At 43.3% G+C, this 25926-nt stretch overlaps 1 protein-coding gene across 2 annotated transcripts in view; it reads right to left on the bottom strand.

Moving 5' to 3' along the window:
- Positions 1 to 225: 225 nt before the first annotated feature.
- dennd4b (DENN/MADD domain containing 4B) overlaps positions 226 to 25926 on the bottom strand; it is a 48661-nt gene continuing 22960 nt past the window's right edge. For both annotated transcript variants that reach the window (XM_074682914.1, XM_074682913.1), the window contains 27 exons: positions 23961 to 24216; positions 23568 to 23637; positions 22080 to 22249; positions 21754 to 21995; positions 21582 to 21648; positions 19715 to 19773; positions 19398 to 19542; positions 19133 to 19308; positions 18953 to 19053; positions 18665 to 18880; positions 18443 to 18588; positions 18232 to 18365; positions 16369 to 16483; positions 15718 to 15924; positions 14114 to 14242; positions 13867 to 14008; positions 13614 to 13769; positions 13167 to 13401; positions 11325 to 11610; positions 11143 to 11247; positions 10886 to 11061; positions 8587 to 8743; positions 8266 to 8505; positions 8083 to 8179; positions 7822 to 7987; positions 7638 to 7696; positions 226 to 4285 (listed from right to left, as the gene is read on the bottom strand). In XM_074682914.1, the coding sequence (XP_074539015.1) occupies positions 4140 to 4285; positions 7638 to 7696; positions 7822 to 7987; positions 8083 to 8179; positions 8266 to 8505; positions 8587 to 8743; positions 10886 to 11061; positions 11143 to 11247; positions 11325 to 11610; positions 13167 to 13401; positions 13614 to 13769; positions 13867 to 14008; positions 14114 to 14242; positions 15718 to 15924; positions 16369 to 16483; positions 18232 to 18365; positions 18443 to 18588; positions 18665 to 18880; positions 18953 to 19053; positions 19133 to 19308; positions 19398 to 19542; positions 19715 to 19773; positions 21582 to 21648; positions 21754 to 21995; positions 22080 to 22249; positions 23568 to 23637; positions 23961 to 24216 (4198 nt within the window). In that variant the 3' untranslated portion in view covers positions 226 to 4139. The remainder of the gene's footprint in view (positions 4286 to 7637; positions 7697 to 7821; positions 7988 to 8082; positions 8180 to 8265; positions 8506 to 8586; positions 8744 to 10885; positions 11062 to 11142; positions 11248 to 11324; positions 11611 to 13166; positions 13402 to 13613; positions 13770 to 13866; positions 14009 to 14113; positions 14243 to 15717; positions 15925 to 16368; positions 16484 to 18231; positions 18366 to 18442; positions 18589 to 18664; positions 18881 to 18952; positions 19054 to 19132; positions 19309 to 19397; positions 19543 to 19714; positions 19774 to 21581; positions 21649 to 21753; positions 21996 to 22079; positions 22250 to 23567; positions 23638 to 23960; positions 24217 to 25926) is intronic.

Below are 25926 nucleotides of genomic sequence, written 5' to 3' on the forward strand. Positions count from 1 at the left end.
AAACTCACAACTTCAAGCACTTAAAGGTCTAGAGGAGTCTGTGCTAAAAATAATTCAGTGAAAGATTAATAACAATTTCCTTTGAGAGCAGATTATAAAAAAAAGCATCATCTGTAATAATTAAGTCATATTAAGATAGATATCCTCAGGCTTTAACTGGATAAACCACAAAATCTGTATAATTAAAAAAAATATTTAAAATCACAAAGTCAGACAAAGTGGGGCTCATCCCCGTCTTTTATTTTTGTGTTTTCTTATAAAAACAAACATTTACAACTGAAATCATCACAGCCAGATATAAATTACAACAGCAAACACAAGTTTCTATTTTAAATACACTCGTCTCCTCTGAGCTGTAACTGTTCAGTAAAACAACCTGCCACACCAAGTTAAGTCCCTTTAAAGGAGAACAAACTGCAGTCGGTGCGTTAAAATATACAGTGCTGTGTTTCCCTCTGTGACACCAACGAGTAAAACGGGCTCATTTAAAACCTTCATTCCTCAACAAACACAGAAATCTCAGCTTTCACATTTAGAAGAGTAAACTTTCACTTTTTAAGTTTGTTGTTAGTTTGTCGCTCCAGGAGCATCTGATGCAGCAGAGATTATAACTCCCTGTACCAAACCTGAAGAAGAACGACCGTTTCTCTGATCTACGCATGAAGCACGGAGCTGAAGCTGAGCGCTACGAGCGGCGCAGACGTAAAAAGTTTGATTTATAAGCTGACCTGACTCTGCCTCACGTGGTTAGTTTGTGTTACTGCGTCACTGTTTTCCTCTCTGGAGTCTGGCTTTTCCTCCTCAGGGTCTGAAAACATCACAAACAGGAGTTGCTGTTCTACCCCTGCTTCAATTTGTACAGTTTGATTGTTTTTAATGATGAATATTTTTGAATTGATCTTAAAAACTATTAAAAAAAACAAAATTCACAAAAATGTAAACAAACTTTTAAAGTAGAGGTAGACCAGCAACTCCTCTCTGTTTGAGTGTCTCTGACAAACAGGGTTATATTGGTTTCCTAAAAAGTCTGTTCAGAGAGGATCTGCAGTGTTGTCTCCCATTTCCTGAAGCAACTGAACAAAACAGTCAAAAACATGTAAATCACAGGAGTTGCTGCTCTACCCCTGCCTCTAACTGTAAGGTATAGCTGTCGTCAGTGAGAATACTGTTGTGTTGTACCTAAAAACTGTAGAAAACAAGTAGAAACACACACACAAAAACTGTAAACAAACTGTTGAATGTGAGCAGAGGTAGAGCAGCAACTCCTGTTTTCTGTGAGTTAGATACTTTTTTTGTTTCCAAACGGAGGGATGTTGCTTTTCAAAGAGCTTGCTAACGTTTCGGAGAGGATCAGAGTCACTTTTTTGACGGTAACATGTAAGCACAGGAGTTGCTGCTCTACCTCCTGCTTCATTGTGTCAGGTTTAGATGTTACGGTCTAACAGATACCGTGTGTAATCTGCACATCAGACAAGCCTGACGCATAATGACTCCCAACCACATCAATCCAGCAGAAGCAGATCAGCAACTCCTGTGTTCTGCAAGTTAAATTTCTGTTTTGAGACAGTTTTTTGCCTGTTTTATTCTTTTTTTCCAAGCTACTGAACATATCAGGCAAAAACGGTGAAAACTGCATTGTTAGTTGGTGGAGTTGCTGCTCTACCCTCTGCTTCAAAGTGTCAGGTTGAGTTGCTAAAATGTTTAATTCAGATATTGCTGGATCTGCAAAACGAGATGGATCCACAAAAGCACAAACTGATCAGTCCAAACTGAGGTAGCCTCATTTAACAAAAACAGTCATTCATGGCATGTTGATCACAGGAGTTGCTGCTCTACCTCTGCCTCAGTGCATCAGGTCTAGTTTTTTATTGAGTATTGTTGAAAACAAAACAAACAAACAAAACAAAACAGAAGACGACCCAAAAATGTAACCAAACTTTTCCAAACAAGCAGAGGTAGAACAGCAACTTGTGTTTTCTGATGGAGTTGCTGCTCTGCTTCAAAATATCAGGTGTTTAATTCTAAGAGATACCGTGTTTGATCGACACAACTAGAAAAGACTCATGATGGCAGAAACTAATCAACCCAAGCTGAGGTAGATCAGCAGCTCCTGTTTCCTGTCACTGGACACTTTAAACTTTAACCTCCACCACAGACGGCTTCATGTTGAATCCTTCAGGCAGAGATAATCTCACGCTGGTCAAAATGATTCTTTATGAGCAGGAAGTTGATGATCTACCTTTGCCATGGATGATGATTAAGGTGTTTTTAAACATTTGGCTCAGACTCAAGGAAACCAAAACAACCTTACAACTGTAAAAAGTAAAATGGTAAATGTTTGATGGAGGAAGTTTTGTCGGTTTTTGAAAGAGATCCTCTCTGTGACGTTTTCAGACTCTGAGAAAAACAATCTGAGGTCGTCAGGGACAAAAACCAGAACCTGAAGCTGTTTAACGACCGATTAATCAAACATTTCTCCCGTCATGTTTTCCTGACAGCGACACTTGAACCTGGAGTGAGCTGAACGCGTTAAGTTTCACGTCTTTTTTCCTTTTTCTTGTTTAAGTTGAGATCAGTTTGGGGAAGTTGTGTTTGCAGGTTCAGCTCCTGCAGAAACCTGCTGCAGAGATGCCCTGGAGCCAAGGGTTCGAGGTACCGACAGATGACACACACTCACACTCACACACACTCACACACTCACTCACACACACCAGTCTCTCTCTAAGGAGTGTCCTGATTGGACATCTGTTCTCCTGGCTGCATTTCGACTGATTTAACGTCCTCTTTGTTTTTATTTGTTTGATTTATTTCACTAAACTCTCAAACTCTGAAACACACAGCCTCAAATAAACTTTTCTCTTTCCTCATCTCATTTTATTGAGATCTTTACTCAAACTCCCTTTAAACAAACAATGAGGAGACGATAAAAGCTGCAGAAAATCTGAAATTATTGAGATAATCTGGAGCTTTACATCTCTAAAGGAGAGGTCAGAGCTGTTGGTGGTACGAAAATGTTAAAAGCTCCTCCTGATCAAAGTTATGGAGTAGAAATCTCAAACTGAGAGAAGAATCAAAGATTTAGCTTCAGACATTAGTGACCTCCGAATAATCCGACCAGATCCTGAAAAAGTTTAGAGGACAGACGTTAAAGGAGCAATTCAAACATTTCTGCATCGCTTCACAGGACACAGGACGGAGATTATGAGGTGGATTTTCTGCAGAGAAGTCGCGAGAAATGAAGTGAAACTGAAACTGAGAAGAAAAAACCCGATGGTACCGATGTCAGTTTTTACCCCCTGAAGACGAACAAACATCTAAAGTTTCTCTGATTTCAGAATCTGTCTCTGTTTCCCGTCAGATTCATGAAAAAACGACGGCTGGACGTTTAAGTTTTATCGAACAGATTTTTAAACTCCCTCAGGAGGAGGAGCCTCTGGAAGTTTCAGGGGATGTTGAAAATCTACTTCCTGTTTAGATTCTCCTCAACTCTGGATTCTGTCATTTTTCCCTTTTTATAGCCTGCACACACTCTCACACACACTCTCACACACTCCTACACACACACACACTCACACACACACATGATGAGGAACTTCCTTGAGTTTCAGTCTGGAGTTTTTCTTGAATTAAATCCTGAATCAGTCTCAGAGGCGACTTTCAATCTGACAGACGCCATCAGTCGATGCAGGATTCAGGAGCTCTCCGGTGGCGTTCGGTGGCGTTCGGTGGCGTTCGGTGGAAACATGAAGTCGTGTATTTAAAACAGGAAAAAACTAAAAGTTCACACAGACACATCTGATCTCTGCCGACATGCAGTTTCCTCCAGTTTCCTCCAGATGGCGCTCACACTCCTCGCTTCAGTCCGACGCAGACTCAGCTCAGAGCTTCGACCTCGCCATCCAAACGTCCGTCCGTTCGGCGTCTCTGCTTTGAGGGTTTGTAAGGACACACAGAGCTGCTGGGTTGACATCGACGAGGCGGGCAGAGGACTAGAGGACAGGAGAGAGCGCTTCACTCCGACGTCCACCAGGAGGCAGCAGAGAGGTGAGAATAAAGCAGGCGGAGCTCCTCCCCCTCCTCCTCCTCTCAGAGGGCGAAGCTGCAGGACTCATCGGGGCGTTTCTGCGTCTCCATGGCGATCAGCACTCGAGCGGCGGGTGGAAGCTGCGTCTGCAGTCGACGGCTTTGGGGCTGGGAGGCTGAGCGCGCTTCTTCCTCAGCTCGTCACGACCCAGAGTACCCGTCAGCTTGGTGTACGCCGCCTTGTACTTCTTATCGAAGGCCGCTGAGGAGAGACGGACAGACGGGAGTTAGGTCAGGGGTCACCAGGGTCATCAGAGAGTCTGGATCAGTCTGAGAGTCTGGATCAGTGAGAGTCTGGATCAGTGAGAGTCTGGATCAGTGAGAGTCTGGATCATTAGAGTCTTGATCATTAGAGTCTGGATCAGTCTGAGAGTCTGGATCATCAGAGAGTCTGGATCAGTCTGAGAGTCTGGATCAGTCTGAGAGTCTGGATCAGTCTGAGAGTCTGGATCAGTCTGAGAGTCTTGATCATTAGAGTCTGGATCAGTCTGAGAGTCTTGATCATCAGAGTCAGGATCAGTCTGAGAGTCTGGATCAGTCTGAGAGTCTGGATCAGTCTGAGAGTCTTGATCATTAGAGTCTGGATCAGTCTGAGAGTCTTGATCATCAGAGTCTGGATCAGTCTGAGAGTCTGGATCATCAGAGTCTGGATCAGTCTGAGAGTCTGGATCATCAGAGAGTCTGGATCAGTCTGAGAATCTGGATCAGTCTGAGAGTCTGGATCAGTCTGAGAGTCTGGATCAGTCTGAGAGTCTTGATCATCAGAGTCTGGCTCAGTCTGAGAGTCTGGATCAGTCTGAGAGTCTGGATCAGTCTGAGTCTGGATCAGTCTGAGAGTCTGGATCATCAGAGTCTGGATCAGTGAGAGTCTGGATCATTAGAGTCATGATCATTAGAGTCTGGATCAGTCTGAGAGTCTGGATCATCAGAGTCTGGATCAGTCTGAGAGTCTGGATCATCAGAGAGTCTGGATCAGTCTGAGAATCTGGATCAGTCTGAGAGTCTGGATCAGTCTGAGAGTCTGGATCAGTCTGAGAGTCTTGATCATCAGAGTCTGGCTCAGTCTGAGAGTCTGGATCATCAGAGTCTGGATCAGTCTGAGAGTCTGGATCAGTCTGAGAGTCTTGATCATCAGAGTCTGGCTCAGTCTGAGAGTCTGGATCAGTCTGAGAGTCTGGATCAGTCTGAGAGTCTTGATCATCAGAGTCTGGATCAGTCTGAGAGTCTGGATCATTAGAGTCATGATCATTAGAGTCTGGATCAGTCTGAGAGTCTGGATCAGTCTGAGTCTGGATCAGTCTGAGAGTCTGGATCATCAGAGTCTGGATCAGTGAGAGTCTGGATCATTAGAGTCATGATCATTAGAGTCTGGATCAGTCTGAGAGTCTGGATCATCAGAGTCTGGATCAGTGAGAGTCTGGATCAGTGAGAGTCTGGATCAGTGAGAGTCTGGATCATTAGAGTCTTGATCATTAGAGTCTGGATCAGTCTGAGAGTCTGGATCATCAGAGAGTCTGGATCAGTCTGAGAGTCTGGATCAGTCTGAGAGTCTGGATCAGTCTGAGAGTCTGGATCAGTCTGAGGGTCTGGATCAGTCTGAGAGTCTTGATCATCAGAGTCTGGATCAGTCTGAGAGTCTGGATCATTAGAGTCTGGATCATTAGAGTCTGGATCAGTCTGAGAGTCTGGATCAGTTTGAGAATCTGGATCAGTCTGAGAGTCTGGATCAGTCTGAGAGTCTGGATCAGTCTGAGAGTTTTGATCATCAGAGTCTGGATCAGTCTGAGAGTCTGGATCAGTCTGAGAGTCTGGATCAGTCTGAGAGTCTGGATCAGTCTGAGAGTCTGGATCATCAGAGTCTGGATCAGTCTGAGAGTCTGGATCATCAGAGTCTGGATCAGTCTGAGAGTCTGGATCAGTCTGAGAGTCTAAGAGCTAACAATCTCTCTAATTCTCCTCTGACTGCTGCTGATTCCAAGTCTGACTTTTTCTGATGATAAAGATTTTTTTTTAATAATTACAACTTTTTTAAGATCAGATTTTTTTATGGAACTACACAATAAAAAACTATTTTGACTTTTTCTTGAACAGTTCTGAAATGTTTTGTAGTTAAGTTTTTAAGGATTACAACTTTTTTGAGAACTATGACTTACAGATACAACTTTCTTATGGAAAACAACTTTTTCAAAATGGACTTCTTTCAAACTACAACTTCTCAGAGGAAAATATTTTTTACAAAGAGTAACAACTTAAAAAAGTTTTGACTTCTTTAAGCAACACAACTTTTTTAAAAAATCTAACTTTTTCAAAAACGTCGAACTTATTTCTTAAAGGGCGACAACTTTTTACAGAATTGTGACTTTTTAAAAAAAAGTTCTGCTTTTTTTAAATGATAATGGCTTTTTACAGAATTGCAACTATTGGAAGGATGTTTTTTTTATTACCAAGTTTCAAAAAAAAAAAGAAAAAGTTTGACTATTTTTAAAACAATGACTTTTTGAATGGTTTCAGAGATTTTGTTAAATCTTTTGTTAAATTTTTTTTTATTTTTTTTTAGCACATCAACTTTTCACCTTTTGACCCTTTTAAGGACTAGGACTAGAATGATTACATCTTTTATAAGGATAACAACTTTTTAAAAAGTGCTGGCTTATTTTAGAGCTATGACTTTTTATGGAACGATGACTTTTTTAAAGGATTATGACTTTTTTTTATAAGTTCTCACTTTTTTTAAGAACTACAACTTTCAAAGGAGAACAGCTGTTTCAGAATACTTCTCAAAGAATAATTTTGGAGTCACAACTATTTATTTATTTATTTTAACCTTTTTTGAACTTCAACTTTTGGAGAATTGTGACTTTTAAAAAAAAAATCTGACATTTTTGTTGTTGTTGTGACTTAATTAAGATCCAAACCTTTCAATAAAATTACACCTTTTTTTTTTTCAAATGTTTAACTTTTTTTTTTTTTTTAACATAAGATAAGATAAAACCTTATTGATCCCCAGGGAAGAAGTTATTGAATTATTTATTTTTAATTAATTATTAAACATTTTATTTAGGGTTTCTTAATTCTTTTTAGGTTTAAGACTTTCTCCTTACATTCCTAAAAAAATATCAGAGTTATCAGTTTTTATGTGATTTTTTTGTTTTTCAAGTTTTTTTTAAATAAGATTAAACATTTGATACAATAAATATTTTTTTTCCTAATCCACAGATTTTCTTTTCACAAAAATAAATCAGACCTCATTTTTGTCTTTGTTCTGTAATTAGACATTTTTCTGAACTCGTCAGGTGAATGTGGCTCATTTTAAACCTAATTAGACACATTTTACTAAAATCAACACAAAGTTTTGCTTGAATTTAATTTTTTAGTGTATTCAGGATCATTTATCCAGGAAGAAGAAATAATCCTCAGACCTCAATCTGAGACCCAGACCATCCTAATGAGAGTGAACAGACCGACAGAAGATACTACGGGGGCACCAGAGGGACAAAATAAAGATCAAATAAAGACAAACCGCGTCTTCAGGATTCATGAGCAGCGACTCTTACCCACGTGGTCTTTTCCCATCGCGGCGAGCGTGAGGAAGAGGATCTCTCTGTACAAACTCCTGTCAGACAGACACACACACACACACACACACACACACACACACACATACACACGGTTACTATCAGATTCATGGAGTGTATTCACACACACACACACACACAGCAGGACTGAGCGCCGACCCACCTCTGCGTCCAGGCGGCGCCCGGCTGTTTGGCGAGAGTGTCGAGGAAGAGCGTGACGGCTTTGTGCACCTCGTTCATGCCGACCCAGCGCAGCACCTCCTCCAGGAAGGAGAGGGAGAACGGGTGGTTGTGCCTCCTCCAGCCGTAGCTCCTCATGGGGACGCCACCTGGTGGAGGGAGGGGGAGTTACAGCGCGGTGTGTCACACACAGTGGGGGCTCTGCGTGTGTGTGTGTGTGTGTGTGTGTGTGTGTGTCACTCACTGTGGATCCTCCAGAGCACGTAGAGGGGGGGCCACTGGTCCGTGTCGGGGCTCAGGGTGTCCCAGAGGAGCCGGACCCTCACCGCGGTGTTCTCCGCCTGCAGGAGCAGACAGGTCGGTTAACGTCGGATCGAGTTACCGTGACGCCGTACGACCCCCACCTCCCACCACCTCCCGGCGTTACCTGTGTGAGCTGGCTGACCAGCGGCGACGCCCGCACCAGCTGCAGCAGGTTGCTGGGCAGACCGAGGCGCTGGAAGTACCAGACCAGGTTCCAGAAGATGATGGAGTGGTTCTCCAGGAACTGGGGCTGAGCCAGCACCGCCTCGCCCTCGTTCTCCAGCAGACTCTCCAGCTCCTTCCTCAGGACCAGGGGGCTCAGGTAGGCCACCGTCACCTGGGGGGCCCCGCCCACCGAGGAGCCCTGAGGAGGACGGGCAGAGACCGTCAGCGAAACGGGACCAGGAGGAGGAGTTTTAGGAGAAAGGGGTCTACAGAGTGTTACCGTGGTGGTCCTGCTGTTCTCGGAGTAGCTGCTGGTCTCTGAGCTCGAGTCGTCGCTCAGACCGTTACACTGATGCCGCACCGACGGCTCGTGGACACTAGGGGGCCTCACGGCGCTCTCCACGTCGTCCTCCACGTTCCAGTTACATCGCTCGGCGCTGAGAGGAGACGACAGAGGAAGAGTCAAACACGAGTGACGACAGCAAGAGACAATTATAGCGCCAACTACAGGCCTGGCATGCTTACTACAGTGTCTATACGTAAACAGATTTATTTTCACTAGTTTTTGAGTGAAAAGTTGTTGTGTTGTTGTCAATGTTAATCTAAAAAAATACCTAAAGACTAAACAAAAAGTCTGGCATGATGACGAAGACTGTGACGAAGTAAAACTGAAGCAAAAGAAATGACAAGACGAAAACATTTCGGAGGCACGAAGGCCCGGTCTGCACCAGCTTTACTTTTTTTCCTCATAAACAGGCGCTGTACAAACCTTTATCAACACACAGTCTATGGTTCAAACACAAGAATACAGACAGGAAGAAGAGCAAGGCTGGAGCTGAAAAGGCCAGAAATAACAGAGGAAAAGCACCGGACAGTGTCTGATGGCCACATGAGCCAAACTCTTTCATCAAGACGAGCAGCGGGAGGAGAAAGAAACTCCGGATGGAGAGGATGACACGGGTAAGGGCAGGTGTAAGAGAAAAAAATAACACTGCCTCAAACCACCGTCCAAGTTTATGTTTCGTTATAACATGACGCTAAATTATCCAAAAATAGCATCATAACGATCGTCCAGACCATAGACTGTGAAAAAAAAATGCCCTGAGTCCTCTTTGTTCTTATAGAACTTCAGAGAGCCATGGACTAGGTGGCTTCGTCTTAGCTGGTTTCGACACCAGGGGGCAGAGTTTGTCCAAAGCCTGATTAGCGGACAGTAAAAAGAACTGAGAGTGGTCAGGCATAGTGCATCAGCCAGCTGTGTTGCTGTGAGGGACCTCAGGTTTCTGTGGAAGGAAACCATCTGCATGGATGCCTGTGTTTGAGGGAAAGCTGCAGAGAATCTTACCAAGAAATGGTCTGAGAGGTGTGGTGGGGTAACTGTCACTGAAGGGACCAGTTTGAGGTCAAAAGAGGAGAGGAGTGCCAGAAAATCATTGGCCTGTGTCGTGTCAATGTGAATGTTCATGTCTCCCATGACAATCAGTGGTGTGCCATCATCAGGGATGTCAGAGAGTAAGTTATATCGCCAACTACAGGCCTGGCATGCTTACTACAGCGTCTCCAAGTAAACAGATTTTTTTTACCCTAGTTTTTGTGAAAAATTTTATTGTGTTGTGCAAACAAGGCCTATTTTTCTTGGATCCCCCCCAGTAAAGGTTGAAATTCTAAAAATCTAATTTGAGTGTAAAAATCTGAATAAAAAGTCAGCTCTGTCTCGAAAAGAAAAAGGTTTCAGGAAGTTTTTCAGACTCAAAATAAAAAGGAATAAAAGGCCGTTTGCTGTGCTCCTGATACTCAAAATTCAACTAAATTTGCTTTTTTTTCTCGAATTTCTTACGTTAATCAGAAAAGTCTGAGAAAAAAGTCATAATTTTGAGAAATAAGTAAAATTTTAACATTTTTCTTAGAACTCAAACTTCAATCTCGGTACATTCACAGAGTTCTGATTTCGATTTCTGAGTTGGGACATTTTTTAATTTTAAAGAGATAATTTTATTTTGAAGGAATCTTACTTTATATGACGTAAGAATTGTGACTTAAAAAGAGTCGTATTAACTTTTACAGACTCCATCTTCTGTTTTAGTTGTTGAAAAAATATGTCTTTTTGTCACAGTAAATCAAAATTTCTCTGATGCTTTGATTTTTATTAACTCTCACTTTTTTTCATGATTCTTACAGAAGAGTCAGAAAAATCAGAGAGTTACGTCCAAGCTTTGAGAAATGATTCAACATTTTGATTTTATTCCTGTAAATTTGTTGTGACTTAAGAAATCTGAGCTCAAAAGTCGAATTTCTGAGAAAAACTCAAGTTTCTGATTTTATTCACAGAATTCTCAGACAAAGCAGTTATAACTTTTTTTTCTGAGACTTCTTGAAAATAAAAACTGGTTTTTAAAAACGTCTAATCCGGCCTCATTGATTCTTCATTTCTGTGTTTTTAGGCTTGACTCTGCTCCCAGCTCTGATAAATCCATCCGTTAGTTCCTGAGATGATCCTGTTTCTGTGGGACCTGATCCTCAGACTTCAAACAGACTCTGGAGGAGTTCTGGGGGATCTGGTTCAGGGTCTTGGCGTGTACCTGTTGAGGGGTCCGGGGTCGCAGACCTCAGCGTTCAGGAAGGGGACGAAGGAGGCGCTGCAGAACGGGCAGGACGAGTTGAGGTTGGAGTCGTCGGACGTCCAGCCCGCCATGATCTCCTCGTCGTAAACCAGCGAGTTGCAGCTGCGGCAGAGCGAGCAGCTCGACATCAGCACCTGGGACACAGACGGAGGACAAAAACTCAGACCAGGATCTGTGTGACACGCTAGAGACCTGCTGACATCATGACCCTTCACCTCCAGACCCGCCCCCTCTTGATTGGCGTCCCAGGACCTGCGCAGAGGATAAGCTGGACTGGGTGTGTCCGTCAGGTCCAGGTCACTTCCTACGGACAGCGAGCTCTGAAAGACAAGAGGAAGTCTTCAGTCTGTGGTCACGGCTCCAACAGAACCAGAGGAAGAACCTGACCCAGTCGGACCTCTGAGGTGGCGCTGACCAGCCGGTCCTTCGCCTTCAGCAGCGTCTCGGCCACCTGGGCTTTCCTGGACTGCCTCTGCTCCGACACTCTTCGTCCCACCCCTCCTCCTCCTCCCGGCCTCCTGTCGTCCACGCTCGCCGCTCGTCTGACGGACACTCGGTGTCTGGTCGGCGTGAGGAGCTGCTGGAGTTTCCCCGCCAGACCTCCCCGGCTCGGGGACGCGACGTTGTTGTAGTTCTCGTCCACGGCTTTGTTTCTGCTCGCCGAGTCCCGGGTCCCCGACGGTCTGAGGACGGAGAGAGTCAGATTAAGAGAAAGAAAACATTTCACTTATTATACCACCTGGAGGTTAAAACAATCTGAGTCGACACAAGACGTGAACACCAGGGGGCCTCACTGAGCTCTTCAGGAGGAGGGAGAGAAAAAATGTTGAGTTTTTTTGTGTTTTTTGTTTAGATTTTAATCTCAGAATTCTAAGATTAAAACAAAAACTCTGGATTCTCAGAGAAGAGTTTGAATTTGACTTAAATTCCTAAATTTCTAGATTAAAGACAGAATATTTTTTCTAAAATGCCTCCTCATTGCCTCCTGTTGACGCATCGCCACCTAGTGGACAAAGTTAAACCAAAGTTTTCTGAGATTTTTCAGAAACATAAAACCAGAGCTGGAACCCCCCGAAAATAAACATACTTTACTCGTTATAGCAGCCATTTATAGACCTGGAAACACAAACAACCTCATGAAAAAGTTAATATCTTAGTATAGTACATGAGATTGTTTAAGTTGGAGCATCATAAATATTTAAAGCTCTTATTTTTATCCTATTATTTTGTTTTTTATTTATTCATTTTTTTGGTTTTTTGTTCAATTTTTCATTTTTTTTAAATTATTTTTTATTTAATATTCATTTGTACTTAATTTAATTTAACATGTGTTTTTACGGTTTCTTTTTTTGTTTATTATTTTATTTTTATTTATTTATTTTTTTATAACCTATTTTAAATGTATTCTTTATTTGATATTCATTTCTTTTTTCTTAAAGTTTCCCAGTGTAATATGTTTTCAATTTATTTTTCTATTTTTTATTTAATCTAATTATTTATTTATTATTTTTATTTATTTATTTATTTTTTACCTATTTTAATTTTATTTCTTTATTTGATATTCATTTGTATCTTATTTTATTTTGCCGGTGTTTTATTTTTTCTTTAATTTACTATCATTAACGTCTGTGTTAGTTTATTTTTTTTATTAGAAAAAAAATGATACAGAAAAGTTGAAAAACTAAATAAAAAAGTTGCCTTAATACTAAGAAAAGCCAAACACCAAAAATTAATTTCAAAATTCTGACCCCAAAGTTTGTTTTTAAACTTTTACAGTCTTGTTGATCTTTGAGTTTGTTCCTGGTACGTGAAGGATTCTGACATTACTTCAGTTTTTTCTTTTTAAAAGTTTAAAATCTACAAAGTCAGAAATCTTAAAGAAAAGTCAGAAATCTTAAAGACACGTCAACGTCAGAAATCTGGGTTTGAATGACTCAAAACAACAAAATGATTATAAAGCCAGAAACAAATCTTTGGATTTGGACCTCTAAATCTGAACATCAGTGACTGATCTGACCTTAAAGATATCTTAAAGTGGCTCTGGTCCCTTTGGTAAAGATCTGACTGAAATAAAATAAAAGCTGAAAACCTCTGAATCTGCCCTGAAAGCTGGAGAAATGAGATGTTTAATGGGCAGAAATCTCAGTCTTTGGAGGAAAAGTTGAACAAACTCTGACTGAGGATCTTTTTTAAAGAATCAGAGACTGTTTTTTCTTTGCGTCCCTCCGTCCTCACTGACCTGCCGTCTCTCTCCGCGGCCTGGCAGCAGTCGGGCTCTGAGTCGGCCGACTCTGCGCACTCTTTGTAGAAAGTGGAGAGGCAGACCTGGCTCCGCCTGACTAAGACACCACCAGGGGGCGCTGGGGGAGGGGTGGAGGTGTCTCTGCGTCCTATGGGAGGTTTTCTGGAGGCGGTGTCACTGCAGCCGTTCGTACCGGCGTTTCGGAGGAGGGTCTTCCTGCAGAGTTTGAGCTCTGACGGACGGAGAGAGACACGAGGAGAAACTTCAGGAAAAAAAACTTCAGGAAAACAAACTTCAGGAAAACAAACTTCAGGAAAACAAACTTCAGGAAAACAAACTTCAGGAAAACAAACTTAAGGAAAACAAACTCCAGACGGTTATCGTCAGTAGTTTGAAGCGGCAGACGTGAGGATGAGGATGAGGATGGGTGTGTGTGGGTCTTACTGTCGTTTGGCGTCTTCATGCTGCTCAGACTGTTGCTCTTCACCATCGAACCCGTCAGAGACTCGTGACTGGAGCTCTCAGAGAGCCCGCTCCAACTGGACTGACGAATCAGAGCAGACTGGGGGCGGAGCTTAGCATCAGCATCGACCACCGTTTCTATAAACCACAAAAATCACAGGATAATGAGAAGCTTAAAAAACGGTCAGAGCGTCGACTCTTCATCTTGAATCCTTAACTCTGAACCGTTCCTGACCTCGTGAACCCACGGAGCCGCTCTTCTGCCGCCGTTTGATTGGCTGTCTGAACTGAGCCACAGCCAGGATGACGTTCCTCAGCTTGGCCCAGCGGAGACGTCCTCCCTGATTGGTGGACGGCCACTTACTCTCCAGCACCGCCTGAGGACAGAGGACGCACGACAGAGTTTCATAAGAGTTTATCAGAGTTCTGTCTTTGGATTATCAGGTGTGTGTGTGTGTTCGTGTGTGTGTGTGTGTGTGTACCTTGTTGTAGTATCCGTAGGTGATGGTGTTGGGCGTGATTCCCGCCTTCTTCATCTCCAGCAGGACTCGAACGGCGAGCACGGGCTGACCGTACTGACCGCACAGCTGCATCAGGATCCTGTAGCACACCTGGAACAAACAACAACAGGTCCCTCTGTTTAAATTCGACCTGCAGTTCCTGGAGTGTCCACTAGAGGCTGCCTCCAGCAGTGAGTCAGTCCCCATAGAGTCCCATGTTAAACGTCAAACTGTAAAGATTTAAGACCTGAGGCAGAACTTTTTTATAACTCGCATTTCATGTGATATAAAGACTTTTGGTTATGTATGATTAGGGGCGTGGCCTAATATTGGGAGCGTGGCTTTAGTGTCTATCTTTAACAAATAATCACTTTCTGCCTGGATTATGGTAAAATTATAAAGTTTAAAGGAAAAAGTTGCAACACGACGAAGAAAATGTTGAAGTGCTACGAGATTTAAGTTATTACATACCAATACTAGAGTCGTTATGTAAAGTTGTAAAGTTACAAGAAAGGAGTCATAACACTTATAGAGCCAATGCTACATTTAAAAAGGTCGTATTACTATGAGATAAAAGTCATAATGTGACGATAAAAACGGAAAAAAAAGTTGTTATGCTACGAAAAAGGTTAGCTAAGAAGCTACAAAGACAATGTCATTACATCAAGACTTTAACTTTGTAACTTTACAACTTCAACTTTAAAACGTCACAACTTTTTTCTCATTACATAAAACCATTAATCTTGTAAATTTACGACTTCTACCTCATAATACTATGGCGTTATTTCATTAACATTATTAATGTTGTTACTTTACAATTTTAACCTTGTAACGTCTTTATTTTTACAAAATGCCGTAAACTTGTAACTTTAAAACGTTCTCTTGATAACACTGGGACATTAAACTGGTAACTTTAAGACTTCTACCTTACAACACTGAGACTTAATTCTTATTATTTTACGCTATTAAACTTGTAACTTTGAGACTAAAACCTCGTAACATGGTAACATTCTCTAAACAATAAGCCATTTATCTTGTTACTTCACAACTTTATCCTTAAAAACATTGGGACTTTATTCTTGTAACATTTCAATTTTGAGACTTTAACCTCATTAACATTACGTCATTTACGTCACAATGCTTGTGACATCTGTGGCATTTTGCTGTGAAACAAAACTGCACATTTCAGAGTGGCCTTTTATTGAGGACAGTATAAGGCACACCTGTGCACTAATCATGGTGTCTGATCAGCATCTTGATGTGGCACACCTGTGAGGTGGGATGGATTATCTCAGCAAAGCAGAAGTGCTCACTATCGAACATTTAGACAGATTTGTGAACAATGTTTGAGAGAAATGGTAATACTGTTTATCTGGAATTAATTTGAGATCTTTAAGTCCATCTCAGGAAAAATGGGAGAAAAAACAAAAGTGTTGCGTTTATATTTTTGTTGCGACTTATGCTTCATAACTTTACGCCCTCCACTCTGTAACGTTACTTCTTTATTCTGGTTACACTCACACGTAACTCTCCGAACGTTACGACTGTGACACAGAAACGTTTTTCTTCTCCACGGCGTCTCTTACCTCATCGGGCAGCACCACTTTGCGGTTCTCCATGTGTTTGAGGACGTCGTACGCCGTGTGCAGCGCCCGGACCTTGGCGCTCTCCGCCCTCACGAAGGTGGGCAGGTAGATGAACCAGAGTCCGTAGCAGTGACCCAGCAGACACTTGGACCACATGTCGGGCACCGCTGAGTACTTCTGAGCCTTCTTCTGGGCCAGCTTGATCTCCTGATGGGAGGAAAAACAGAAACATGTCAAACTGTTTTCTGGAAGTTTCCGTCTCTGCTGTGATGTCTGAGTTTCATCCTCGGTGACGTTTTCACCCCAAAGCCTCGCGCTCACAGCCTGCAGCTCCTGAATGTTGGATGAGCAGTGAAATATTGATGCTGCTTCATTAAAATGAGATGATTTTACACAGTTAGAGCGTTAGCACGGCGCTGCATTCAGGGGGAACTGGGTCAGCGTAAAACCAGAGCCCGGGGAGGAGCACGCTGTTTTCAGAGAGCCTGACTCTGATTGGACGTTTGATTCAGCTTCAGTTTTACCCGTTAGGGATCTGCTGTGTGTGTGATGGAGTTCAGAGGAGAAGGTGGAGTCCATGAGGTTTCCTGACAGAGGTCGCTCAGGGACGCTCAGCTGCTACAGACACTTCATCAGGAAAAACTCTGGTACCTGTTTTGTGCGTCTGGGGGCGGGGCTACTGGGGGCGCTGCCCTTCGTTGGGACTCTGAGCTGATCCTGAGGCCGGTCGAAGAGGTCCGGCTTCAGCGTGGGAAACGTTTCATAGCTGAAACATGAGAGGGAAAGAGTTAGCACACATGATGATAACATCAAACAGACAGAGCCAGGCCCTGTTTCTGTTTCCTGTCCGTGTTACATACATGTTACATACATGTTACATACATGTTACATACAACCCAAATCTCTGTCTCGTTTTCTTTCATCCACAGCTGATGTTTTTTCTTCCATAATTATTGGATTCCTTTACCTCTCGTTAAGCCCTACCTGTGTTTGTTTCTCTCAGCTGGGGTCAATCTCAGTTTATCAAACATCTGAGGTGGTTTTTACTTTAAGAAGCTCAGTTTCTCCTGACTTTATTAAGTCTTTTAGTGAAATGTGTGGGTCTTTGTCTTTCCTCCCAGCCCACAACATGTGATATTTAATGACCAAACCTGTTCTTAGTAGAGCTTGTGAATGAAAAATCCTGACCTAAAACCAGCTGTTTGGATTTTGGGGATTTGCCGATGTCAGCGATTCTCTTTTTTGACCAATCAGGAGCAAGTCTGACCTGATTGGTCCACTGGAGCAGATACCCTCAAACCTCCTCAGAGAATGCCAAAGTTGAAGAGCCATCACTGCTCTGTTTTTGGCTGTAAACAGCCTCATAGCTCCATGCTCAAGCTTCCCATCTCTGAAGAAGACAGACTAAGTGTCTAGAGTTCATTTATCAGGAAATGTTCCAGCTACACTCAGTAAAACTGAGCATGTGTGTGCTCATCACTTCACGGCCGACTGCTTTTCCAACTTTGGACAGTCCAACAGAGGGCTAGCCAATAGACTGGTCCTGAATCCAGGCGCATTACCAACCATCCTCCAACAAACCTGGGACCCTGGAAATGTGAGTATTTTAAATGCTGTGTGCTGTGGAGCAGATGGAAGAGCTTTTCCTCAGTGTCCCCCCTGTCTCTGTGTTAGCTTCAGGATGCTAACTTTAGCTGCAGTTAGCCTGTTGTTTTAGCCTGTAATGTTACGGTAAACGAGCTTCTCTGTTTTCTAAACATTGTGCACTCGGAGCTCGTGGCGCCGCTCTCAGTGACGTGGAAGAGCGGGGCGGTATCAGCGGTGGCTCATTTACATATGAAGGCCACGCCCACTAAATCAGAGCGTTCTGAACAGAGGGGCTATGAGAGCCTGGAAACAATGCTGCTGTGCTTGATTTATTGGCTTTTTGGACCAAAACATGTTACTACCATTTCATGAAGACATCAATGATCCAGATTAAACTGCAGGAAAGGAGCAGGAGATGGATCATTGATCAAGTTCAAAATGAGGATAATTTGTCTCATAACTGTTCCTTTTTAAATCAAAACCTTAACTTTTAAATCTTTTTACCTCCTAACAATAACTTACTGTCTCAAAAATGTCCATATTTTTAATAAAGACACATTTATTACATAAATCTGACTTCTTATCTAAGAACTAGAATTAGTTTTCTATTTGTGTTAACTTTTTCCTCTTAATTTTGACTATTTTTGAATGAATTGAAGGGTACTGTCCCTTTTTATGGATCGAACACAGAAAAAAATGTCTTTTTGGACATTTGCTGCTTTGCTGGAGCTGTTTACAGCCTCACTTTCTCATTTCTGTTTTATGGCGTCTGTTTATTCTTTCTTTGTTGTGGGATTCCCCTGAGAATCCTGTTTCATGTCACAGAGCAATGCACTCTGGGTAATTCTCCACCCACTCACAGGAAGTGTGTGTAAAAGCCCAATAATTTGGTGTGAACATGCTTAGACCTGGTCCCTGACCCTGTACCTGTAGAGGGCGGGGCACTCAGACCCGTCAGGTTCCTGAGGTTCCTCGGGGGGCATGATGAAGACTGTGTGCTCTCCGCTGTGAGTCTCGTCCAGATCGACCAGCCTCACGTCCTCGGGCTTCTCCACGTCCACCTGAGGATCAAAAACTCTTAACGCCACACTCTCAGGTAAAGATGAAGAAGATATGAAGATCAAGGCGCGTCCTTTACCTTCTGCACGCACTCGTCGAAGAACTCGAGGCAGGCGTGTCGGTCGCTGACGAACGAGCACTCCTCGATGAACTGCGTGAACATCTGCGTCCTCGTCAGCTGGCTGTAAAACTTCTGCTGCGTGCGGTCCCGAGACTTCAGGAAGCCTGCGAGAAAAACAGGTTAAAGTTTCCCGTTTGCTGCGCTGCAGCGGCTCAGCTCAGCAGGAAGAGAAGAGCTCACCCTGCAGGTTGAAGAGGGAACTGCAGTCGGTGGTGGTGTCGGACGGCGCCTGCGTGATGGGCAGCAGGAAGGCTCTGTACCCTCGCAGCAGGCAGCTCATGAAGCGCAGGAAGGCCTCCTGGATCTCCAGCTCCAGCTGCTTCTGACTCCTGTAGATCTGATCGTAGTCCGTCAGCAGGAACTCCAGCGTCGCCTCCTCCTGGCCGGGGGTGCAAACTGCAACAGAAAGTTTCATTTACTGCTTCATCGACGATCGCTGCGTCGATTAACGATCAGCGAACCACTCACTCTGCTCCAGCGTCTTATGGAGGGCGGTGAGCGTGTTGAAGAGCATCTTCCCCTGTTTCCTAGGCAACGAGCGCCACGAGAGCGGCTTCTTGTCCTCCGACCTGAGGTGTGAGAAGAAGAAGAGTTTATTTTCAGTGTTTCCACCACAAACAGAGACAGTCCACGCGCTGCAGGACTCACTGGAAGATGGTGTTAGTGTCCAGGTCCACACACACCACGTCGGTAGGAGGGTCGTAGAGGTCGAAGTAGCTGGAGTGAACGCCGACGATGAACGGCATGGGCGCCAGCAGCACGTCGGCCATCTGCAGCGGGCACAGAGGGATGTACGGGCAGAGCCAGCGCAGCGGGAAGCTCATCTACGGACACACAGGTTCACATCACTTCACTGAAAACAGTCAAATCAAACTCAGAACAACAAAACCTGATCACATCAGTCAGCTCTTACGGAGACGAGCGCCTCGCTGACGGAGGTGAGGACGTCAGGGCGCAGCGAGTGCAGCAGCAGCTTGTGTTCGGTGAGGACGGCGAGCAGCAGCGTGCAGGCGTTTTCTGGACCCAGGTTCTGCAGCAGCTTCAGGAAACTCGCCCCGCTGAGTCAGAAACACACGCACCACAAAACGAGAAAACTTCAAAACATGAAAACAGAAACATCATCCATCAGTGAGTGTGTGTGTGTGTGTGTGTGTGTGTGTGTGTGTGTGTGTGTGTGTGTGTGTGTGTGTGTGTGTGTGTGTGTGTGTGTGTGTGCTGCAGTGAACCGACCTGAGTGGGAGCGGAGAGGAGACCGGCTGGCAGAGCAGCAGGTTGTCGTACGGAGAAAGCTGCAAGATTAAAAGTCAGTGTTACTCATGAAAACATAAAAACACTCACTTCACAGAAGAAGAAGAAGAAGAAGAAGAAGAAGAAGAAGAAGAAGAGGAAGAAGAAGAAGAAGAAGAAGAAGAAGAAGAAGAAGAAGAAGAAGAAGAAGAAGAAGAGGAAGAAGAGGAAGAAGAGGAAAGGGGGGTCAGGGTCTCTGGAAATCTTTTCTTTTCTCTCAGTCACAGATTTTACTCACAAACTTTATTCCTGGAGATAAACGTGTCGACAGAAAGTGAAACCAAAATAATCAAAAGACAATCTGAACATTTTTGTGTTTAATCTCAGTTTCCATTTCCTGTTTGGTTTAATCTCCTGATGTTTGAGTCACTTTGAGACTGTTTATTGGCAGTACGTACAACTAGCTTACAGCTAACTGATAAACTAGAGAAGTGAAAATTTCTGCTAACTGCCACTCAGGATAAAGCCCCTGTTTATTCGTTAAGTTAAACTGTAAAGTTAAATATTATCTGACTAGTCACACATATCAACATTTTGCTTCTTAATGTCTTATGTCTTTATTTTTTCATTATTTTTTGGTCCAATAATTTTAAAGTTTGATCATAATTTCAACTTTTTTTCACATAAATTCAGCTTTTCTCAAGATTTTGACTTAAGGTTGCATACTTTACATTTTTTTTTAATAATATCAATATTTTTATGTTGTAATTTCAACATATTTTCTCAAAATTTTGAAAACTAATTTATTAATTTTAACTTTTTTTGCTATTTGGACTTTTTCTCTTTATTTCAACTCTAACATTCATCATTTTATTGCATGTATCAATGTTTTATTTCATTATTTCAACATTTAATACATGATTTCATCTCTAATTTTATAATTGACTTTTTATCTCATGTCAGTGTTTCATCTCATTCATTCAGCTCCTATCTCATAATTTAAATTTTTTTATCCGGTACCAACATTTTTATGTCATTGCTATTAATGTATTGCATAATTTCAACTTTTATCTCATAATTTTCATCTTCACAGCATGTTTCAACAATTTATCTCAAATTATTAATGCTTCATGTCATAATTTCGACATTTTATCTCAAAATTTAAATATTTCATGTCAAAATTTCATCATTTTATCTCAAAATATCAATGTTTCATGTCATTATTTCGACATTTTTTCAAAATATAAATGTCTCATGTCGTAATTTTGACATGTTATCTCAAAATGTAAACATTACATGTCATAATTTCGAGATTTTATCTCATAATTTCAACTCATCTTATTATTTTGACTTCTATTGCGTATTTCAACTTTTAACTGATACTATCAACATTAATATCATAATTTCAACATTTTATCTCAAAATTTCAACATTTTATCTCAAAATTTCAACTCGTTTTACAAATGTTTGACTTTTTATCTCATAACTTTAATGGAACTGAATAACACACCTGATGCACAAGGAAACATCATCCTGAATTTATTCTGTGAAGTTATAATCCACCAAATGCTAAAACTGAAAACACGTCTGGATCTGGCAGATTAACGAGTTATTCCTTAACTGGAGAACTGTTTTAATTAATTTTGCTCACTCAGTCAAAGATTGCTTCTGATTGGTCAGAGTGGACGGGCTTAAGGCAGCGAGCAGCAGAGCACAAACTTCCTGCTGCAGATTAAAGTGAAGGTAAAGTCAAACGGCTCCCTGTGCATCTTTCCGTCTTATTCCTGTTTTTAAACCCTTCTTTAAAACCCTCGGACCGTTCAGGACCAGGACGGGACCAGAAACCACATCCAGAGGCTGGAGTCTGTACCTGGACCAGGATGCGAGGCCGCTGAGGGGAGGGGAACGGGACGTTGTGCATGAAGCTGGAGATGTGTCTGCAGAGAGAAAACAGGACGATGAAACACACACTTCCTGTCTCCCGCCAAAATAAAAGCATGAAAACAGCTTGGGCGTGGGCGTGGGCGTAGGAGGGCGCTCACTTCTCCAGCGGCAGGACGTGGGGACCAGAGATGGAGTATCTGTACACGAAGGTGAGAAACTTCTGGAAGACGGTGAAGAAGGGCCAGTGGGAGAGGACGCAGATGCTCTTCTTCACCTGCAGGCTGCGGCTGGTGATGGGGCGCCGGTCGACCACGCTGAGCAGCCCCAGCCGGACGCTCTGCCGCTCCGAGAGCAGCTCGCGGTCAAAGGACTCGTAGAACTGGATGGCTGCGCCGTAAACCTGCAGAGACGGCGTGTTAGAGAGGAACAAAGAGTGTGTGTGTGTGTGTGTGTGTGTGTGTGTGTGTGTGGTCTCGTCACACACCTTGTCCCCTGAGGCGGACGTGAGGACAAAGGTGGAGAAGACGGGCAGCTGGTACTTGGCGTTCAGAGGCCAGCTCTCCACGGTGACGCCCATGGGCAGACAGAAGACCGGCACCGACTCCGGCAGAGGGAACGCCTCCAGGTCCTCCTCTGGGTACCGGCTCAGCAGACCTGCAGCACAACGAAACCAGGTCACACCTCAGGCTGGCGTGATGATGGCGTAGTTTTCAGCCTGGTCGTTGTTAAAGGATCTTTTTTCCACATCAACTTTTCGTTTCATGGCCTCTGAGAGCGCCATTTCACCTGCGTTAAGACGCCTTTTCCTTTCACCGCCGCAGTTTATTGTTTTTCAAGTGCTCTATAAATAAAGTTGACTTGAACTGAGTTGAGACTCTGTCGCCCCCTGGTGTCTGACTGTGGTATAGATAATAGAAGCCTGACTCATTAAGGCTAAATAGTCTTGTCTTTGAAAACCTTATTTCAGCCTCTGTCTGAAACCTTTAGCTGCTGTCTCTTTAAGACAAACCCCCTTCCCTCTGATTGGCTGACAGACCTCGGTGTTTGAGGCCCGTTAGGGATCAGTTCAGGGAGTCTGGGCAGGGTTCCTACAGCTCAAGGAAAGTTCAATTTAAGACTTTTTAAGACTTTTTTTAATGACGTTGGGAATCAAATTTAAAAACAAATTAACAAACCACAACTGAAACAAACAAAACTAACAAACAAAAACACCACGTTAATTACCTGGGTTAGTGGCAATTTTAACCCAATGTTTATTTTACATAAAACATCACTTTTTAACTTATTCTAACCCCATTTTTACAACTTTATGCCTATTTTGCCCCATTCATTTTTTTTGGCCACTGTCACAAACATTTTTTGAATTTTTACACGGTTTTTAAAATTCAACTTCAAATTTAATTCTCAGTTTTGCTGCCATAATCAGTTTTCCTGAGACACTTTTGGATTTTTTTGCCAATTTTTCCTCATTTTTTTCTCTCTCCAGGCACCCTATGTAGAACAAAGACATGCGTCTGCTTCAAAAAGTTCCTGGTGCAAACACATCACTGTTTTGTTAGTTCCACTATTGTGATTACGCCATGTTGCCATGAGTGTAAATTATAAAAATAGATAAATGTTACTTAATTATTTTTTTTACTTTAAACTAACATAAATCTTTCCAATGTATTCACATTTTCAAGACTTTTAAAATCTGGATTTCAGACTTTTCAATGCCAATTCAGGCCTTATTTTAAGAATTATGAATTCAAGACTTTTAAGACTTTTCAAGGATCCGTGGGAACCTGCTGGGGAAGATCTCGTGGTTTTTTTTGGAGACTCTTTCAGATTTCAGACCGGACCAGATCTAGTTCCTCAGTTTCGAGTTTTAAAGTCTGAAAATCTCTCGTCTGGTCTTTGTTTCTTTTCTCTCCTCCTCTGTGGACCTGATGACGCCACAGAGCGTCGTTAGAGGAGTTCAGTAAATACTCACTGGCTTTGTAGACGAGCGCGTTCGCTTTGGCCACGGCTCGCTTGTAGCCCACGTAGAGAGCTGGACCCCACTGCAGACACACACACACACACACACACACACGGGGGTTAGAGAGCAACATGGAGGGTCTGACATGAAAACATCTGAGAGAGTTTAAGAGAAAAATGAAAAACTCAGTGATGAAAATGTCTCAATTTTTTTATGCTTTAAGAAAAACTTTTATTATTTCACTTCTTTCCCTCAGTTTTAATCATTTTAGATGTTTGACTAAATCGTTTTAAACCTCCTCACACTCCTCCAGCTCATTCTTTGTCTTAAAATCAATAAAAAAAGTCATTTTCAGACATGAAAGGCGTGTCGAATGGACCCCTGAGCGCCCCCTCCTGGACCCACCATGCCCGTGTTGAGGTTTTTGTCCACCCTGCAGAACGTGTGCGGAGCGACCTCTCCTTTGCTCGGCATCAGCAGAGCGATGTCAGTGACGCCCAGCGTGTGCAGACCCTGCGAGTCCAGAGCGCGTCGGTACGTCAGGAAGACCCGGTGAGCCGTGGGGGCGCCGCCGGCGCTGAGGCTGGCGGAGCGGCTGTAGGGAGTGGTCTCGATGACGTACCAGCCCTGCTTCAGCTGCTCCTTCCCCTCATACAGCACCCTGCAGGGGCAGATTATCTGTTTAATCCCACAGGAAATAAAGAAACAGGAAGTGTCATTTCCCCCCACCCCGCGCTGAGTCCAAACCCTGAGAAATTAGCCCACACAGGCTCTGATCCGTCCACCTCTGGAGCTGGGATTAACTCAGATTTCCTCTCTGCTGCGTCTCTACCTGCTCGTTAAGATATCACACCAAACACGTGTAATCTGATGTCAGCAGGACGAGGATCCGCCTCATTATCCCCGACAGCGGCGTAATCCAGAGCAATTAACCACCGGGCCAGGACGGAGACAATGGAGAGGACAGAGAGAGTGTGTGTGTGTGTGTGTGTGTGTGTGTGTGTGTGTGTGTGAGGAGCGTCCAGGACACGACAGTCTGCCCACCACTGCATTACATAATCCTCTGTTATATAATCTGGGCTTTAATTCGCCGCGCTGAGCCTGACGAGCGATGAGAGCCTCTCTGTCGTTAGACTGAAGTTCAGACTGAGCGTCGTCAAGGAAACGCTCCAAACTCCTGATTCCTCCACTGACCTGAGGACTGAGCGCGTGCAGACTGAGCGCGTGCAGACTGAGCGCGTGCAGACTGAGCAGAGGATCATTCTGAGAGCGCCAAAGTCCAGGTCCTAACGTCAGACACAGAGACCGAGCCCTGTTTCTGAATCTGCACACAGAGAGTCTGGACTGGAGTCTGGATCAGAGGAACCAAAGTGGCCCTTTTCGTCTGGCTCCGAAACCGTTTTATCTTCACGGCGTCCTGAGTTAAAGCGTTTCTGAATTCAGCGTCACCTCAAAATGAAAAACAGTTTTTCCCTCAGAGGGGGGCAGAGACCAGGACTGAGCTGGTTCAAAGGTTCAGAGGAGGATTTCACCTAAACACAAAAACGAGCGAAATGTAAAATCATGACTATGAGACAAAAAGTCAAAAATATGAAGTAAAAAAAAAATTTCAAGATAAAAAGCTCAGTTTGAGACAGGAAGTCATTTTTATGAGATAAAAGACAGATGGCGGCCTTTTTCAAAATGGCCACCATTTTGTCTGTTTTAGCCTGCCTGATATGCAGCATGTTTAGTGTGTTGAAGCAGAGCTGCACTTGTTGGAGGAATGGCGTCATATGGTCTCTGCTTTCGCGCAAACATGTCAGGTCTAGCCTCATCCACACTAACAGCTATACTGGATCAATCATACATCAGGACCACAAACCTCTCCAGGATCTTGAGGTCACCATCAGTCACTACAGGAGGGTATTGACTTAATTTGCCAAAGATGGGAGAGGCCTCAGGACAAATGTCCCAGGTTTGCCAGACAGTCTTTTTGCCTTTGTTGCGAAAGGCTGATACCGTATCACAACCTGTGAAGGTGTGAAAGAACAGTATGCCTGTGGTCTTCATGGGTCCAATAGCACTGCACAGGTCAGGTAATGTGTGTGCTCGTCACTTCACGGCCGACTGCTTTTCCAACTTTGGACAGTCCAACAGAGGGCTAGCCAATAGACTGGTCCTGAATCCAGGCGCATTACCAACCATCCTCCAACAAACCTGGGACCCTGGAAATGTGAGTATTTTAAATGCTGTGTGCTGTGGAGCAGATGGAAGAGCTTTTCCTCAGTGTCCCCCCTGTCTCTGTGTTAGCATCAGGATGCTAACTTTAGCTGCAGTTAGCCTGTTGTTTTAGCCTGTAATGTTACGGTAAACGAGCTTCTCTGTTTTC

The sequence above is a fragment of the Halichoeres trimaculatus genome, unplaced genomic scaffold, assembly GCF_033239565.1.
Source record: "Halichoeres trimaculatus isolate MK-OKI-2021-1 unplaced genomic scaffold, fHalTri1.1 fHalTri1_scaffold_12, whole genome shotgun sequence".
NCBI classification, from domain to species: domain Eukaryota; kingdom Metazoa; phylum Chordata; class Actinopteri; order Labriformes; family Labridae; genus Halichoeres; species Halichoeres trimaculatus.